General features: G+C 38.2%; 2 protein-coding genes across 3 annotated transcripts in view; both read right to left on the reverse strand.

Annotated features, from left to right (window-relative positions):
• LOC106517020 (disks large homolog 5) overlaps positions 1–4,191 on the reverse strand; it is a 34,354-nt gene extending 30,163 nt beyond the window's left edge. For both annotated transcript variants that reach the window (XM_014007697.1, XM_014007696.1), the window contains exon 1: positions 3,457–4,191. In XM_014007697.1, the coding sequence (XP_013863151.1) occupies positions 3,457–3,754 (298 nt within the window). In that variant the 5' untranslated portion in view covers positions 3,755–4,191. The remainder of the gene's footprint in view (positions 1–3,456) is intronic.
• Positions 4,192–7,821: 3,630 nt separating this feature from the next.
• anxa11b (annexin A11b) lies at positions 7,822–15,935 on the reverse strand. The gene is made up of 15 exons (XM_014007698.1): positions 15,787–15,935; positions 13,722–14,109; positions 13,573–13,610; positions 13,257–13,400; positions 13,051–13,138; positions 12,846–12,940; positions 12,646–12,759; positions 12,411–12,501; positions 12,114–12,193; positions 11,940–11,996; positions 11,775–11,868; positions 11,547–11,642; positions 11,355–11,413; positions 8,961–9,083; positions 7,822–8,877 (listed from the first exon to the last, which is right to left on the reverse strand). Exons 2-15 carry the CDS (start codon positions 14,098–14,100, stop codon positions 8,818–8,820), a joined length of 1,518 nt encoding a protein of 505 aa, XP_013863152.1. The 5' UTR covers positions 14,101–14,109; positions 15,787–15,935; the 3' UTR covers positions 7,822–8,817.
• Positions 15,936–16,612: the final 677 nt, after the last annotated feature.

Genomic DNA, 16,612 nt, shown 5'->3' on the forward strand with positions numbered 1-16,612 from the left:
AATTATACCTGAACACCATCAGGATTTTATCTTTTTTTTTTTTTTACACAAAAATAACTAGCTGGTGTTTGTTCAGCTGAAACAAAATCTGGCTACAAAATTAGACTTCAAATAAATTATTTAAAAAGGAGGGAGAAAACATGCATTTCTTATAGCATAGAGTCAGGTCAGTTTTATTTATACAGCCGAGTCGTGTCAACTACAGATCTGAATTCTGCGCAACAATCAGATGGATTGGTTTGACTTCATTAGTAGGTAAAGCACAGGTTTGGTTTTAAACTTTAGAGATGTGATCTTGTACAAGTATTCCAGTGTTAAGTTCAACAATTAGATATTATTCACAAGTTACAGTCTAGATAAATCTTACACAATCACTACTTTGTCATGTCATTTAAGATGAAATTGCACAAATAAAACATATGTCTTGTTACGGCCATTGAGGCTTAAATATTTTATTGTGTTTGCTACAGGTTCAGTGAGCCATAAAGCTGAGTAGAAATTGATCTGATTAAATCCGAAGCTTTTCTCTGAGGTGTTTGAGAGACATGCTGCTGATAAAAAGGAGACGAAACACATCATTTGCAGTAAATTTCCCTGAATAAATTCTCACTGTAATCTACTGCAGTTTAAAGTTAATGACTTCCTGGGTTTACAGTAGCTACAATCTTTGCCATAGTTTAGGCTGACCGAAAACAAATGATACAAAGAGAAATTACAAAAGAAAAACAAATCTGGCTTTTGCAAAAATCCCAGGTTATATTGTTCCGTCTAATATGGGTGAATATCCCAGCCATGGTACACACCCAAATAATCTGTTGCCATCATTGTTCTTTAAGAAAAGGTGGGAACAACCTGTAAACAAAAAGGCTTCTACTGTCAAGCCCTGAAGCTATGGTTATATAAAACCAAAGCAAATCTGGTTTATTTAAAAAAAAAAAAAACGATCTTTGAGGAAGCACATATTTTATTGCAACATAATCCCAATATAGTGAATTTTATAAACCCAACAATTCAAGAGTTGACAATTTTTGTAATTAAAAAAAATTGTTCAAAATGTGGTCTTGCTCTCTCACTGTGTTAATTATTACCTAACAAGGCTGCTGCTCCTATGTAATTTCATTTTAACAAGCTTGTGTTTCCTGAGCAAAAGTCTCTTGTCCTGGTTTTGCAGTGGAGGAACCTGTCTGCCCAGTAGCAAAATATATCTCAGCCTATTTGCAACTTGTCCAACTACCAAACAGGGGGGATGCACACTTAAACACATTGACCATACCTCAACCTATTGTTGAGCTGTCTGGCAGTAGTTTGATTATATCGTTTGGTTTTACTGGTCCTCGAGGGCTGCTATCCTGTTTTACTCGTTTCCCTGCCCTAATACACCTGATGGAGTGACTATTACCTCTTCAAGACCTGCAGAAGCTTAACAATCACATATTCAGTCAAACCAGGTGTGTCGGAGTGGAGTGGAGAAACCTCTAAAACATGTAATAGTGGGCCTTGAGGATCAGGATCGCCCACCCCTGGTGGACAGTAGTTGCGTGAGACAAAAATGCAACTGCTAAAAATAAATAGGTTGTTTTTGTTTTGTTAATTTAATCATGTGCAAACACACTTATGACACARTGAATTCAAAAGCATAACCTCCCTGTTCAGGTCCCTACAGATACAAWGGCTGATGCTGAACTAAGCAACAGAAATATACTCTGGAGGTGCAAAGATGCACCGGAGTTGCTGAGCAAGGAACAAGTAACAATGTAAATTATCCTGCTGAATATAACAAAATRAGAAATAAATCACAGACAATGTAGCTTACACAGAGTTCATTTGGTTTTTGCAGCAGAAGAGTAGCAAAAGTGTGTCTTTGACTGTAGGATTTATTCTTAAAAAAGGAATATTAAATGCACGCTGAGCTGACCGCACAAAACTGACAATAACTGTCTGTTTATGGTGCAGTGAGAACAGTAGTGGCTTCTGACAATCGTTTACAACACATACTCTGAGGGTGACAACTTGTGACATCTCAATTCTCAATACAAGATAATGAAAGGCACTGGGCAACATGCATTCCTTTAAGGATTTAGCCTTTAATTCTTTAATCATGAATGCCAGTGTTGCATACGATTACTCTGTTTAAAGGTAAATAAATACTTAAAAAATGGAGGAAGTGGGATGTTTTAATTGTTTGTGTGTAAAGAAACATTGTTCCTGCTGAGAATAAGCTCAAAATGCATAATGAATAGGGCTGTGTATTGGCAAGAATTTGGTGATACGATACATATCATAACAGAGGGGTCACGATACGATATATCCCGATATATTGCGATACTGTAAGCAAGGCAATATATTGCGATATATTGCGATTTTTTTTGTCCAAAAATTCTATTAAATAAAACATGACTGTTAGGTTAATTGATAACTTTAAATTGTCCCTAGGTGTGAGTGAGAGAGTGAATGCTTGTTTGTCTCGTTTGTCTCTATGTGTGGCCCTGTGATGGACTTGCAACCTGTCCAGGGTGTACCCYGCCCCTCGCACTGTGACTGCTGGAAATGGGCACCAGTGACCCACGCGACCCTGAAAAGGAAGAAGCGTGTACAGAAAATGGATGGATGGATGGATGGAAAAACCTCTTACTGAAAAAAAAGCTAATGTTTACTGACAATGCTTACATTGTCTCCTACAATGCTAATGCTACCCTTACTCTCTGGCGCTCAAGAGGTAGAGGAGCCAAATGGCTGGCTCACTGCTGCCAACTAGTGGTCAGAGGCTGAACTACAACATAAAAATGAAYGGTTGGCAAGAAAGTTGACATTTTAAACCTTAATAAAAAAAAATCGATACAGGGCTTTAGAATATCGATACAGTATCGGGAAATGAAATATCGCGATATTTCAGTGTATCGATATTTTCTTACACCCCTAATAATGAAACTGTGGAAAAGGGTTAAYATTCTTTGGCGTTCCCTACTTTTGATCCATTTGGGTTTGGATTGCTGGCTGAAATCAAAAACTTCACTTTATGGAAAACTAAAGCAGACACCATTCTACTTTTTTTAACAGTCTCGGCTGCTGCAGCACCAATCAGTGATGTCCTCCATTCAACACTGTAAAAAGTGCAAAAATCACTCATTTAATTCTTTTCTCATTCATTTGACTTTGACAGTGGCTTATTGATCACACAAGCCCACAAATCCTTCAGGCTGTTCTRTCACTGTATTGATTGTTTGGATCCTTTTAGCTCCATTAAATGCTTCCACAAAAGGCAAACAGTGCTGCGCTTTTTTAGCACAAGCATATAGTGTGAACAGTCACATGATTGTAAGCACTTTTTGTCCTCTTCTGTTGCCCCTTGTCAATTGGTCTATTATATTATATAATTATTACAGAACCAAACACAAAGTTGCACATGCAACTTTTATCACGGTTCTTATTAGTTTATAAGTTTTAAATGTTTCTCACCAGTTGTGCGGTCGACTGGTCCGAGCCCATCCAGCAGCGAGGCATGCAGGTGAGGGTGGGTGGTCTCCAGAGCCGTGCAAAACTCTGCGAAACAATCTCTGTCTTTACTCAGCAGGGTCTTCAGCAGAAGGTCCACTTTTCCCGAGCTGGAGGCGCAGTTGTGCGCCAGCTCGCGCAGCTCGGACTGACTGAGGGCCCCGCAGTGAGCCAGAACATCCACAACTCGGTCCGCATCGGTTATCGACTCCACCAAGTTCTGGTAACATTTCTCCAGCAACTCTTTATGCTGGAGCTCCATCTCCTCCTCCTCAGCCCCACAAACTCTTTTTATCCGCCTCTGTTTGCTCAGGAAAGACGCAGGAGGGGGGGAGAAAAAAAATCTTCCTGGTAGTCGACTTCACTTAGTGTGCCTCTTCAAAACAGTCCCGTTCGACCCACTCGGGACGGGTTTCAACCCGAAATAAAGGATACACAAGAAGTAGCCATATTTGCTGCCTGAGGCTGTTGACTGCGCGAAGATGACAACACATTTTTTTCCAACCGCTTCTCCGTCCTTCTCGAGAAAGAAAAAAGAAACCTCGTTTCTTTCAGCTCCACTCTATTATGCTACGCAGCCATCTTTTTTCCTAAAATAAAGTTCTTCCAACATGTGAAAAACTGTCAAAACTCTCAGAGGGAATCTTATCGGAGACCACACTCCGCCATGTCTCACCGTCCGACTCGCTGTGAGCCCCACCAATCATATTTCTGTGCAATGGACATTTAAGGTAATTGTGGGCGGGGCTTATGGTTCAAGCACACCTGGCTCCCCGCCGCTTTAATCACGGAATTAAGGAAAACCTTAATTTAATCTTTTACAAGGACGAGTTTTTGARTCAGTTTTATCAATAATAGAACTGCTTTGGTAAGAATTGGTTGCATAAGTTAATGTATGCAACAAACAGCTTTAAAATTATTGTATTTAAATCTTTTGTTGTGTTCACCTTGTTATTTTTTTCTACTTCTATAAAATTAAAGTTAATGAATCATTTAAATGTAAATAAAAGTATGAATCTACATAATAATACTACTTGTAATATCTATTTCTACATCTAAATATGCACTCCCCTGGCAAAAGTTATGGAATGACCTTTCTTGGAGGCTAAATTACAGACAAACCACAAAACTACAATTTTTCAAAATGCCAGTCTGTTATTTAAAAAAATATTTAAAAGGAAATATAAACTTTTTTTAAAGCAGCAGAAAAGCAGGTACAGAAACTTTGGGGCTATAAGTTGACTGTCAGTGTTCATATAAATTACAGTTAAAAATAACTGGAAGAAATTTCCAGACTAAGAATAAAATGTTATAACTCAGTTCACAACAAATTTTTTTTAATCTACAACAGGCTAACTGATTTTCTGTTTCTTTTTGTTTAAGAAGAAAACATGCAGTTTATAATAATAAACCAAAAATTCTTGCATATTTTTTCAATACTTACATATTGTAAATAATCATGTTTCACAGTATGAAAACGTTTTTAAACACAGATACTAAATTTTGATTTAGAAAACTACTTTATAAGCGGATAAATATTTGTAGTTATATAGTTGTGTATAAATCACTGCTTCGTAAGTCAATTTTATTTATTTAACTTTAACCTATCTGCTCGGTCCACAACATGACGCAACCCTGCAGACTGATATTTCATGATCAGGGTAATCCAGTAGCTTTTATGTGATCAGATTTCTTTTTAGAGCAGATTTCTACCTCGGCACCGCCTGTTTCTTCTCTGGATTTGTCCTCTGCCACAGCTGGCCCACKCTCAGCTTTCTTCTGCTCTACATAATCCATCAGATCCCTCAGGAACCAAATGTCACGTAGAACTTAAATCCTCAGGAAACTGTTTTTGTGTGGGAAATACAAATGTGCTGTGCAAACAGCACTGCTTGTGCCATCTCCCATGTTGAGAAGCTTCCAATAGTTGTATTTATTTATGAGTTATTATGATCCTCCTCTGGAGCCTGCACACAGGGCCTGCCTTGCTCTGTTTGTATATCCCCACATTTAACTGTTTTAACTCTGTTAGTGGTTGCATAACATGGTCATTTGCTCGCACAGCTGAGAAAATCCATTTGTGCACACCAGGCAAAGCAGTGGTAGTGTTTAGAAATAATGTACATCCTCAAACACATTACAGTCAGGAGGTAGCCTTGCAAAAGTCATTATAGGAAAGTAAATCGTGTTTGAAGCAAGTTTTTCCTGCTCATTTTCTTTATAAAAGGTGCACAAATTGTATTGGGTGAGGCTGCACGTTCTTGATGGCCCTACAGTGCAACTCTTGGCAGCACGGTGGATCAGTGGTTAGCACCGATGCCTCACAGCAAGAAGGTCCTGGGTTCGATCCCTGGTTCAGACCTGGGGTCTTTCTGTGTGGAGTTTGCATGTACTCCTTGTGTTTGCGTGGGTTTTCTCCGGGTACTCCGGTTTCCCCCACCCCTAAAAACACGTACAATAGGTTTCCTTCAGGCCCAGGCCTCCCTTGAAAAAGAGATCTGAGATCTCAGCAGGACTTGCCTGTTTAAATAACAGTAAATAAGTAAATAACTCTGCAGCTGGATAGTTATATCTGCTGATATTTCATTATGTGTCATTAATCTAATCCTCGGGTTTCTAACTTGCTGCAGTCGTGAAGTTTAGGATTATGTCCTGGGCAACCAAATGTCACTTAGCTGCACATTTCTCAYTGGACAGCTGGAGAAAAGCCATTGAAAATCAACTGTTTGGCCAATTCTTACTTTTACTGATTGAAATGAAGCATTTAAACAACAGAGGGCAGCGGTGAGAATGTTGATCAGGGAACACATTGGATTTTTAACCATTCTCACCTGTAGCTGCATTTTGTTTCACACAGCGCCAAATATTAACAGAAATTTAAGAGAATAAAAAAGAACCCTATAGGCTCCTAGTTCTATTGATGACTGAGGTTGCAAAATTCTGGGCATTTAAAGATATAAAGTAATAATAATAAAGTTAGAAACTTTCTGTGTGAGTTAATGGTAATTTATGGGAACAAACAGGAATAAATCTGGAATTTAAAATATTGAAAGTTGGCCTTTACCAGAGAATTAAAATATAATGAGGAAAACATAAGCAAAATCATGACTAAAACAGACAATTTCTATTGCWGTACCATGCAATAAGAGGCAACACATGCTAAAGATGTTTACTGTTACATAAACACGTAACGGCAGATATAGTAAAATATAAAGTTTTATTTAAAAAATTAAAAGAACTTCTATGGATACTATGCAGAGTTGTGTGGAATTTTTGAAAAAGGATTACAATAATAAGAATAATCAAAAAATAACTAAAAATATTTAAAATCTATTGTTCTCTAAAAGTTGTGACACAGTAATGTCATCATGCCACATTAGGTCCATAATTTTGTTATTYCATAAACTTTGGAGCAAATTACAATTAAACTAAATGTTTGTATTTTTTGTTTGAATACGGTAAAGTTAGTCTAAATTRCCCACAATTTTCATAAATTCTAAATATGGAAAGTTTACAATTTGGAGTATTTACAAAACTCCCCAGCCTTAGCGTTCCACGAACCATTTCTGGAAAATTTAGTCCCTTTGCAACCCTAAACACATTTCTTTGATTAAAAACTCTTATCTGAACATCTGACATCTTCAATAAGGCTGTAAATCTGTGAGCGTGACCAGGCCCCAGAAAGGGTTCTTTTGATCCCATATAYACATTAATATTTAAAGCACTTTGTCTAAAATCGAGATCAGCATCTTTAAGTAAAAGCAAACTGAACRGTAGGGCCCCCCTCTGATTTCCTTTTGACCTATATTTCAGGAGGTATCAGTGCAGACCGTCTTGGCTGAAAAAAGAACACACAGACATCAAATATTTATCCTTCTTTGTAGTCAAGCCGGYGGGCTCTTTGCACTTCAAGTAAAAGCGAAGTTTAAAAAAAGTGAACTGAAGTCATCTGTCTGAAAAAGATTCCCTCTGAGGTTGCACTCGGAGGTAAGTGAACGCTAAAGAAAAAAGCTTTAGGTCATGCACTATTTATAGCCCATTAAAAAAAAAGCCTCTGTGTGCTGTATCACTGAGGTGCAAAACAAACACGGACATTTTCTCACTTTCTCAAGTTGCACAGCAGAGGACATATAACTTATTTAAACAGCATTACTCGCACCTTTTTACTGGAAGATGCTGTTCGTGACCCTCAGCAGAGAGGCTGCGGTAATACAGATGAAAGGAGGTACAAAAACAATCAGCTTTGAAAGGCAAAGTGCTCATTGTGTGTTGAGCTGAAAATCCCCAATGTTGCATTCAAAAAGGACATAATTCACAAAGACAATCCAGATATGCCAAACACGTTTTTAATCAAATGAAAAGTGATTGTTCTTGGGGGGATTGGGTTTAAACATTTCTGTGGCAAAGAAGACAAAAAAAAAAAAAATCATAGAAAGGTTTGAAATGGCACTTAATGTGAATCTGGCACCCTCTACTGGCTGAAAGGGAAAATACATTTTTTTTTTTAATCTCATGAAACAAATAAAGTAAAATATTTTTTTGGTTGTTTTACAACTATGAACATAATTATTTAACCAAACCAGTTAAAGAAACACTTATAGGAGACATTCATGAACTTTGGCATATCTGCTTAAAGTGAAAGGCAACTTTTTTTTTGCTGTAAATTATAACAATTAGCAATATAAAAATGTTAGCTGATAATTTGCATAGATTTGCAAGCGGGAGTAAACATTTGGTTGGTGGACCAGCTCATTAAAAATAAGAGAAAGTATTTTCCCAGAATTTATTTGACATTCAAAGATGATCCTAAACTTCACTTTGCCATCCAAGTAAGTATAGATTTGTCTACTATCTGAAATTTAGCTAAATTTTTAATAATATAATCTACAAAACAATCAAGAAAATGTATTAGCACCTACATATATATAAAATTAAACTATTGAGTAATAAGGTTAAGCTATGTTCTAAATAAGTTACTGTATTTGTATCATACTTTTCATGTTAAACAAAAACAGCTTTTATATTTAAGGGGGTTTGTAGTGCATCTTAATTATTTTCTGGGACAAGTTTTCAAAATTATAAAACTTAAATTTCAATRAAGTCTGAAATATTCTTCAGTTGTTTACTCATCAAGCAATTATGTGACTATGATATGATTTGTCATTAAGCACATTTAACAAAAAAATCATCAAATATTACAAAAATAGCATTGATTGGCTATAAGGTTTTGCAGCATGCATCAAAAGTGATATAAGGCCTACACCATTGTTTCAGTGTGGACATACTGTATACAGTGTCCTTATGAGATGTAATCTTTTAATCTGTCTAGTCATTTGAGCCACACAGCTTCAAAAGCAGCTTCTTGTAATCCCCAGAGGTATCAGCCTGAAAAACAACAAAWTGTGTCAGRAACAAAACAACTGACCAAATGTTAAGACTTGAATCAAGATGTGACGGGTGGGACTTACAGAGATGTGAGTGTACAGTGACTTCCCATAAGCCTTCAGATACTCCTGTCTGATATCCAACATGTCAACCTCAGAGCGGGACACCATGACACGAATGAGGGTCCTGTCCTTGGTGCCGGCTCCCTGTAATAATAAATTAAATCCTTATTTCACACATGATCTCTCGCTAAATTTACACAGCAGGCAAGTGACACTCGAATCTTGATTTTTTTTTTTTTTTTTTTTTTGGCTCCTATGAATCCCATATCGGATTGTTTTTCCTGACAGTCTGAACGTGACAAATTAGATTTTTTTCAAAATCTGACCCAGGCCTTTTCATTATGTGGTACTGAATCAGACGCATATCTGATGTTGTTCAAATCCACTGCAGTCTGAACACTCGTGTTGTGTTTCATCTGATTTTTACATCAGCGAGGTGGGGGTGAGCAAATTGATCCAAGTATTTAGAATTTTAATACCAACCAATGCAGTTTAAATCTAAACTCCACAGGTCCTCAGCCACGGAATATAAGTCCAGTAGCTTTGTCTTTTTTTTTTTTTAATTTTCCATGTCCTGGATGACTGAGAATCCACAGAAACACATGATAGTAACGTTGGTCTCAGACCGTACTGATGCTAAAGTTACTGGATCGATACTTCCAGCACATCATTCCTGTTCTAAAAGTACAAGCTGCAACAAACACACGGCCTGCGACAGCTTCAAATGTAAACACGGCATGTCATAATTATTTCATCTGCTCTGATTGCACAACAACTTCAGAATCGACATGCTAACATGTAGCATCCATAGGCTACTTCTGTAAACAGCACAACACGTCACTTTCTGCACATGCGGGTTGCATCAACTCTGAGCTGTTCACACTTAAGTCTGATGGAGGTCACATTTAAAATAAATGAACGTCCAAAATTCAGTTTTGAAAAAAAAAAAAAAAAATCAGAATTGTGCAATAAGACCTGCAGTGTTAAYGTAGCCTATAATCAGGGTTGCACATAAAAATCTTTTGTCTGATTCTCAGGGGAGAACCTAGGGTTGTTGCTTTGTGCTCATATTTTCCTTCACTAATTTAACACATTTATCTACAGGGGGCGTCAGGGCATCTAACGCCCCCTGTTCTGTTTTATGACTCCTATCAGCTGCAACGTCTCAGGACATCATGTCAAATCAGTCCAACAAGTTTTTTATTTAATTTTTTTACTCTGCATAAATTTTGTAAACTACCTAAGTGGCCGAGGGGCTGGCTGTATGTCATATAAACATTATAAACTGAACATTTCATGGTTAAATGTCTTTTAGACTACACATGTCCCTCAGATGTACAGCTCCTGTTTGGTCTTCACTTTGGCCTTAGTTAAAMCAGCTTTCCATGCTCTCCAATCCAAGCAGCAAATATCTGTCTTTTGAACAGAGCAAAATCCCAGAGCAGTTATGTTACAGTATGGTCCTAAATACAAACAAGTTTAGCACATCAAGAACCTTGTTTTTTTTATATAATTGTGAATGAAATTTGTGGATCTTTATGATAAATTAAAATAACATTTAAAATCAYTCATCTAGAGAAMATGGCAAGTTGTATATTTTTTTAATATACTGTATACTGTTTTTTTTTTTTTTTTTTTTTTGACGGGGGTGTTAAACAGAGAATCATCGTTGCTTTAATATGGAGCAAACAAATGTTCTGTAAACGTTAATGTGATTTAATTAGAAGAACTCAAACAGTGAATCTCACAGAAAGACTCAGCCTGCGCACGCAGCGATGGCGCTCCCGTCACAGCAGTCTCTCATCAGGAGGAGAGTTTGTCACTCACACAGAGTTGGACAGATCTGTTCGATAACTTTCTGAATATAGGTTTTACAGACCAAAGTCTCTGGTAATTCAGGAGCAAAGTGCAGGAGGAGATGTCAGGACTGACCGCTGCAGCCTCGGACAGCTCCAACCGAGCAACCACAGAATTGGCACCTATCTGCTCGAGTCGAGTCGCTGCTTCAACCAAACCTGCTCTCACTGAAAGTCCCGACCTGCTCTGCTGTGATTGGATAAAACRGCTCTGGACTTCGTCTGATTTGTCGAAGGCAGTGTCTCAGTTTAATCTTTACATCAGGGTCCCGCTGTCCTAAGAGGCTTGGTGAGCAACGAACACGATCCAGTCACACCAGTGTGGCTGGAAATTTTTTTTTAAAGAAATCAGGTTGCATTTACGACCAAACTGGTTGCACTCTAGAGCCCTGATAACTGTTGTTTTGACAGACAATCTCAGGTACGCAAATGAGCTTCATGACATTCCATCTGGTGCRTTTTTTCTTTTTTTGACCGCGCATGCACACCTGTGCACCACTTATGTGCAACTCTGCCTATAAGACACAATTTGATCATTCAAACAGAATGCAAAATGTACCTTCATCGACTTGTGAAGCCTTTCAGCAAAGTAGGCTGGGGTGTTCTTGATGCATTTCACTGAGGAAAAAAAGAGCGATTGATGTCATCAAATATGTAAACATTATAAAAAGTATGGTCAATACACTGGATGATGTAGTAGATTTGACAAAAAACATTAATAATTAAAGAGAAGAAAACATTTAGAACTTACCCACTGCCACCATGCCAGACTCCAAATTCCCAGACATTTCCCTGCAGATACTCTTTTCTATTTCCTTCCCACTCATCTGCTGGTACTCCTGGAAGACTAAGAGCAACAATCCCAAACAAGACGGTTAGAATTCTATTTAGGAGAGGAAAAATGTACAATCACTTCGTTGACTGTTAAACACGGAGATAGGAAACAACAACCCTTTCTGAAGTGCTATGAGTAACACACCTGCACGAAGGTGCGGTTTACTGCGAGCGCACAGGATGGCATTGAACTGGGACTCATCAGTTCCCACTTTATTTTCACCTGCTGCATATAGTTTCTGAGAAAGAAGGACGTTTCAGTAACAGGATCTCTGTACGTTTTTCCAAACGTCTTTTTTTAAACCCCTACCTGAGCATCCTGCTTAGCCAGAGAGATGTCAACATTTGGCCTTTCGTCACGATTTCCCTGGTTGGAAAAAAAACAAATGTCTATAGCCAGACAAACCGGAGTCACGCAAAAATGCATTTCAGAGAATATGACCAGAGGTTTGCCAGTTTATTATAGAAGAGTTTCAAAAGATACCTGGCAGAGAGAGACCAGGAGTCTGCGGAAGTGACCAGATGTGTCCCCACTGATGGAGTCCTCCAGGGTTTTCCCATACTCTGAAAAAATAGAACTGTTTTTTTTAGAAAACAAACTCATTTTCCTAGAATTACAAATATATCATCATGTAGATGTTTCACTTTTTTTTGTCGTCTACGCATAACTGTACCTCTTAAAATGTTCACGCAAGCTAAGGAAATTTTATTTTATTGCCCCACCGCCACCAAAAATAAAAAAAATAAATAACCTAAATAAAATAAACCAAGATGGCCTCACCGGATTTGTAGATCCTGTTGATCTCTTGAATCTCTGCGTTGGAACGCGATGACAAAATCTCAATCAGACAAGCTTCATCAGTTCCTGCTCCCTGAAAACAGAAAAACACTGAAACGAATCAGCAAGACATTCAACAACCATTGTTTTGCCCTCCACGCCATGTGAAAACATGAGTGATATAATGTGGCTCATCAGCTGAATTCCATTCCCTTCAACAACAGCTGCGGCTTCCAACCTTTATAGCCTCTCTGAGCTCAGATGCATCAAAATGCGCAGGGGTCTTCAGCATGGCAACACACAGGTCTTCAAAGTCACCAGTCAGCTCAGACTTCAGGTCACGGATTAAATCCTAGAAAACAAAGAAATAAAACAGAACATGACAAATCAAAGCGGATTACAAAAAACAATTTTATCATCATTTTAATAATAACACACCTTCCCATAAGTAGTTTTGTAGGCTGCGACCAATGGAACTCTCTGCTTGTTGGAGCGATTCCCCAGAAGTTCGATGATAGCATTTTCATCAGTGCCTGTACCAAATGTTTTATTACTATAAATCATCTTAATAAATGCAAAAAAACACTCGTGGGTGAGCTTAGTTAGTTGTGAAAATACACCTCAGATGAAGATATTTACTCACCAAAACCTTTCATTGCCTTTCTAAGAACTTCGACATCCTTCAATGGATCAGCACCAGGAAAATCTTTAATGGAACCCCGATAACCTCTCTTTAAAAAAATATACATAAACACAAAAAAGAAAATAATTACAAACTTACAAAAGTGTTTTTAGCTGTGTATTGGGAGGTTTTACAGMAAGTTTTGGATGAAAACATGTCCATCGTACAGGCATTGCTGGTGCCTGAGGGTTGAATGGAACTCCTCCTCCATAAGCAGGGTTTGAGGGGCCAGTGGCAGGGGCTCCGGGGTAATTTGGCATGGGTTGGCCTGGGGCGGGACCCCCTGGGTATCCCTGCGGAGCTCCTCCTGGCTACAGACAAAGAATAGCTGTAAGCAGCTAATTCAGGATGATTCACTTCATACAGAAAGGCTGAGGTCAAACTAAGGTTAGTGAAAATAAGATTTCAGCAAACAGGATTTAGCCTGTGTTTGTCCATTAATGAATTTACACTTCAGATTTAAACAGATAAGAATTTATGTACCGGGCCGTAGCCGCCTGGTGCTGCACCCCAGCCTCCACCTGCAAAGCAAACATTAGCGTTACAATGAAAATCTTATTTATCTCTAAATGTACGCAATGTATAAATATTTTGACAGTTTTTTTTATTTATTTTATTTTTTGTATTCTCACCTGCTGGAGGCATGGAAGGATAACCTCCTTGTCCAGGTTGTGCAGGATATCCACCGGCCTGAGGAGGGAAGCCTCCAGCTGGGCCAGGGTAACCTCCTGCTTGAGGTGGGAAGCCTCCTTGCGCTGGAGGGTAACCTCCTTGCGCTGGGGGGTAACCTCCTTGCGCTGGGGGGTAACCTCCTTGAGCTGGAGGGTAACCACCTGCTGCTGGAGGGTAACCACCTGCTTGTGGTGGGTAGCCCCCTGCTTGTTGTGGGTAGCCCCCTGCTTGTGGTGGGTAGCCCCCTGCCTGTGGTGGGTAGCCCCCTGCTTGTGGTGGGTAGCCCCCTGCCTGTGGTGGGTATCCGCCGGATTGGGGTGGGTATCCTGGGTAACTCATCTTCAAAACCTGGAAATGTAAATATTAAAGTGTGAGTGGTCACTGGTCTCATTTGCACAAAACCTTTGATGAGGTTTTGATGCCATAAAACTGCAAAGTATCTCTTTTAAATTCAATTTACAACAATTGGTATGCCAGTGGTTCCCAAAGTTGAGGTCACAGCTAATCTGTGGGTCAGGAAACTGAAAGTGAGGGTCCCCAGATTATTTATTTATTTATTTATAGACATTAATTTAAATGAAAATAAATTGCTACTGGAAGATTTTCATCATTAATATAGCAAAGAAATAACAATTATAATTTAGTAAAATAAGTATCATATTAATTCGGTTTGTTTATTTTATTACTATAACCGTGTTTAACAGAGCTGTTAGCAAAGTTTGCATACTGGGGTCACAATTTCCTCCATTTGTTATTTTGAGGGGTGGAAGCTAAAATTTGGAAACCCACTGTGATACAGTATATGGTATTCTATTCATAAAATCTAGGTTTATAAGACTTGCAATTCATCCCATCTTTTTTTTAAATTTTTTATTTACACCACGTCTCATCATTGTCAGATTTGTAATATTAGGGAGCACCAGTTCATTTTTCCTTTTCTGTTCTAGGAAACCAGTGAACAATGTGAGACAGTTTCCAAGTACTGGTCCAGTATATCTGGATAGGGCACCACCCATTAGGGTGGAGTCCAGCCCATGGAAAAAAAAGGCTCTAAAGGAGTCGTTTTAACTTTGCAATAATTTAAATACCAACGAGTTGTCTCTTAAGGARCTGAAACACTACTTAACTCGTACTAAATTGACGGTCAGTTTTGTCAATAAACAAAATAAAAAAAGGTCCATGTTGTAAGCACATAATGTGTTTTAGATTAGGACAATGCTCAAAATACAAACAGCTTAGGGTCACTGATTTTAAGTAAAACTTAATTTGCATATTTTGTTTATTTTAAACTCAAAGAAGACAACATACGTTCAGTGTTAAAGGTGAGTGCCTGGAAGGTGTTCAGACACACCTTRCTACTTTCTAAACACTCTTATCTGAGGCATTCACGTAACGTCGTAAATTCCACAACTGTTCAAACCGAACATTCACAAAAAGATATATTTGACTAATTTTGTTTACAAACAGTGTATATACGAAAAATTACTGCAGATTTTCCTAAATGCTTTGTCGTGTTAGTGCTGATTAGAASTTAGAAAGAAAAATCAAGACTTGGTTTGAGAGTTTTACGAACAGCCAAACATTGATTTGACAGCATCACGGGGCCTAYTGTTTCTCAGCTCGCTAACTAGCTAAAACGGCACTCTTTTACGGTAAAGTAAAGAAGTGTTAGGCTTTTACGGAAAGCACACACTACGGAGAGTAACGAAACTTTTTTTTTTTTTTTATAACAAAATGTCCTCTAGTGTTGTTGAGTGCGGGGCTGGGCAAACAAACGGCAAGCGGTTCCCGAAACTGTGCTAAACATTCAGAGACATGATTAATTTATCCGCTAGCATCCAAGTACGAATAATTGCTTTACAAACAATTACTACGTATAAAAGTGCTTTTAAAACAGGTTTATGCGAGTTAAAAAGAAAGAAAAAAACGATTCGTTTGCTGCGGCTGCGCGCTGGGCCAGTTTTTAATCAGGCGAGGCTAATTTCTTTAATTTTACRATCATTGACAAACATCACAACAACTCACCGCTGTTTGTTGACCAGACCGAAGAGCACCAAATCTGACTTATATATTTCTATACGACGGTGTTAAAGTATATAAAAAAGAGCAACTTGCTTCTAGGATACGGTCGTCAGATCCAGGAAGAGGCGAGCAGGGAAGCAGCCTGATTAATGTGGGTGGGTCCTCATCGTTTCTGTCCCATTACAACAACTTTTATTTTTTTATTTATGGCGGTTGGCAAACAACATTTGGTGCATTACCGCTACCACCGGTAAGGAGTGTGAACCAGGACTAGCAAGCAAAACAATTAAAATTAAAATTAAAAAAACAAACCTACAACCTTTGGTCGAGTACAGATTAAACATGATGACAGAAGCTGACAGGACTGATTCATCAGGCTGTGGTGAGGAACCACTGACCCACTCTTTCCATTTCCACTTTATTGCAATTAGAATGACTGAAGGATTCGATATTCATGATAATATTAACAGCACGGTGGTGCAACAGATGAACTGGTTAGAAGTAGGCTRATGTCTTAATGAAAATAAGATGCAAAGCATCTGGACGGCATAATGTTCTGTCAACATTAACCCATTAACCCCATCATCTATGAATACAGAACTAAATGACAGACAACTGACTCATAGATGTTGCAAAACCCACTGGAATATTTCAGAAATGTAATATGCATATTCACAAAGCAAAATATAAAAATTCCAGGCTATCCACCATAATATGATGAAATATACATATGAAATTAATTTAGGAAAAAATGGGCAGATAAGATTTTGTTCTTCTTTCTGCCTCCTTTCATTTCAAGTGTAATGTTTTTATTCATTGTGTATAAAAT

The sequence above is a fragment of the Austrofundulus limnaeus genome, unplaced genomic scaffold (genome assembly GCF_001266775.1).
Source record: "Austrofundulus limnaeus strain Quisiro unplaced genomic scaffold, Austrofundulus_limnaeus-1.0 Scaffold43, whole genome shotgun sequence".
Taxonomy (NCBI): Eukaryota; Metazoa; Chordata; class Actinopteri; order Cyprinodontiformes; family Rivulidae; genus Austrofundulus; species Austrofundulus limnaeus.

Coding starts and splice junctions, on each gene's coding strand:
- anxa11b (XM_014007698.1), bottom strand. CDS start 14,100: ATGAGTTACCCAGGATACCCACCCCAATCCGGCGGATACCCACCACAG. Junction 13,401..13,572: donor CACCAGGCGGCTACGGCCCG/GTACATAAATTC, acceptor CTTTGTCTGTAG/CCAGGAGGAGCTCCGCAGGG. Junction 11,997..12,113: donor TCCTGGTCTCTCTCTGCCAG/GTATCTTTTGAA, acceptor TTTTCCAACCAG/GGAAATCGTGACGAAAGGCC.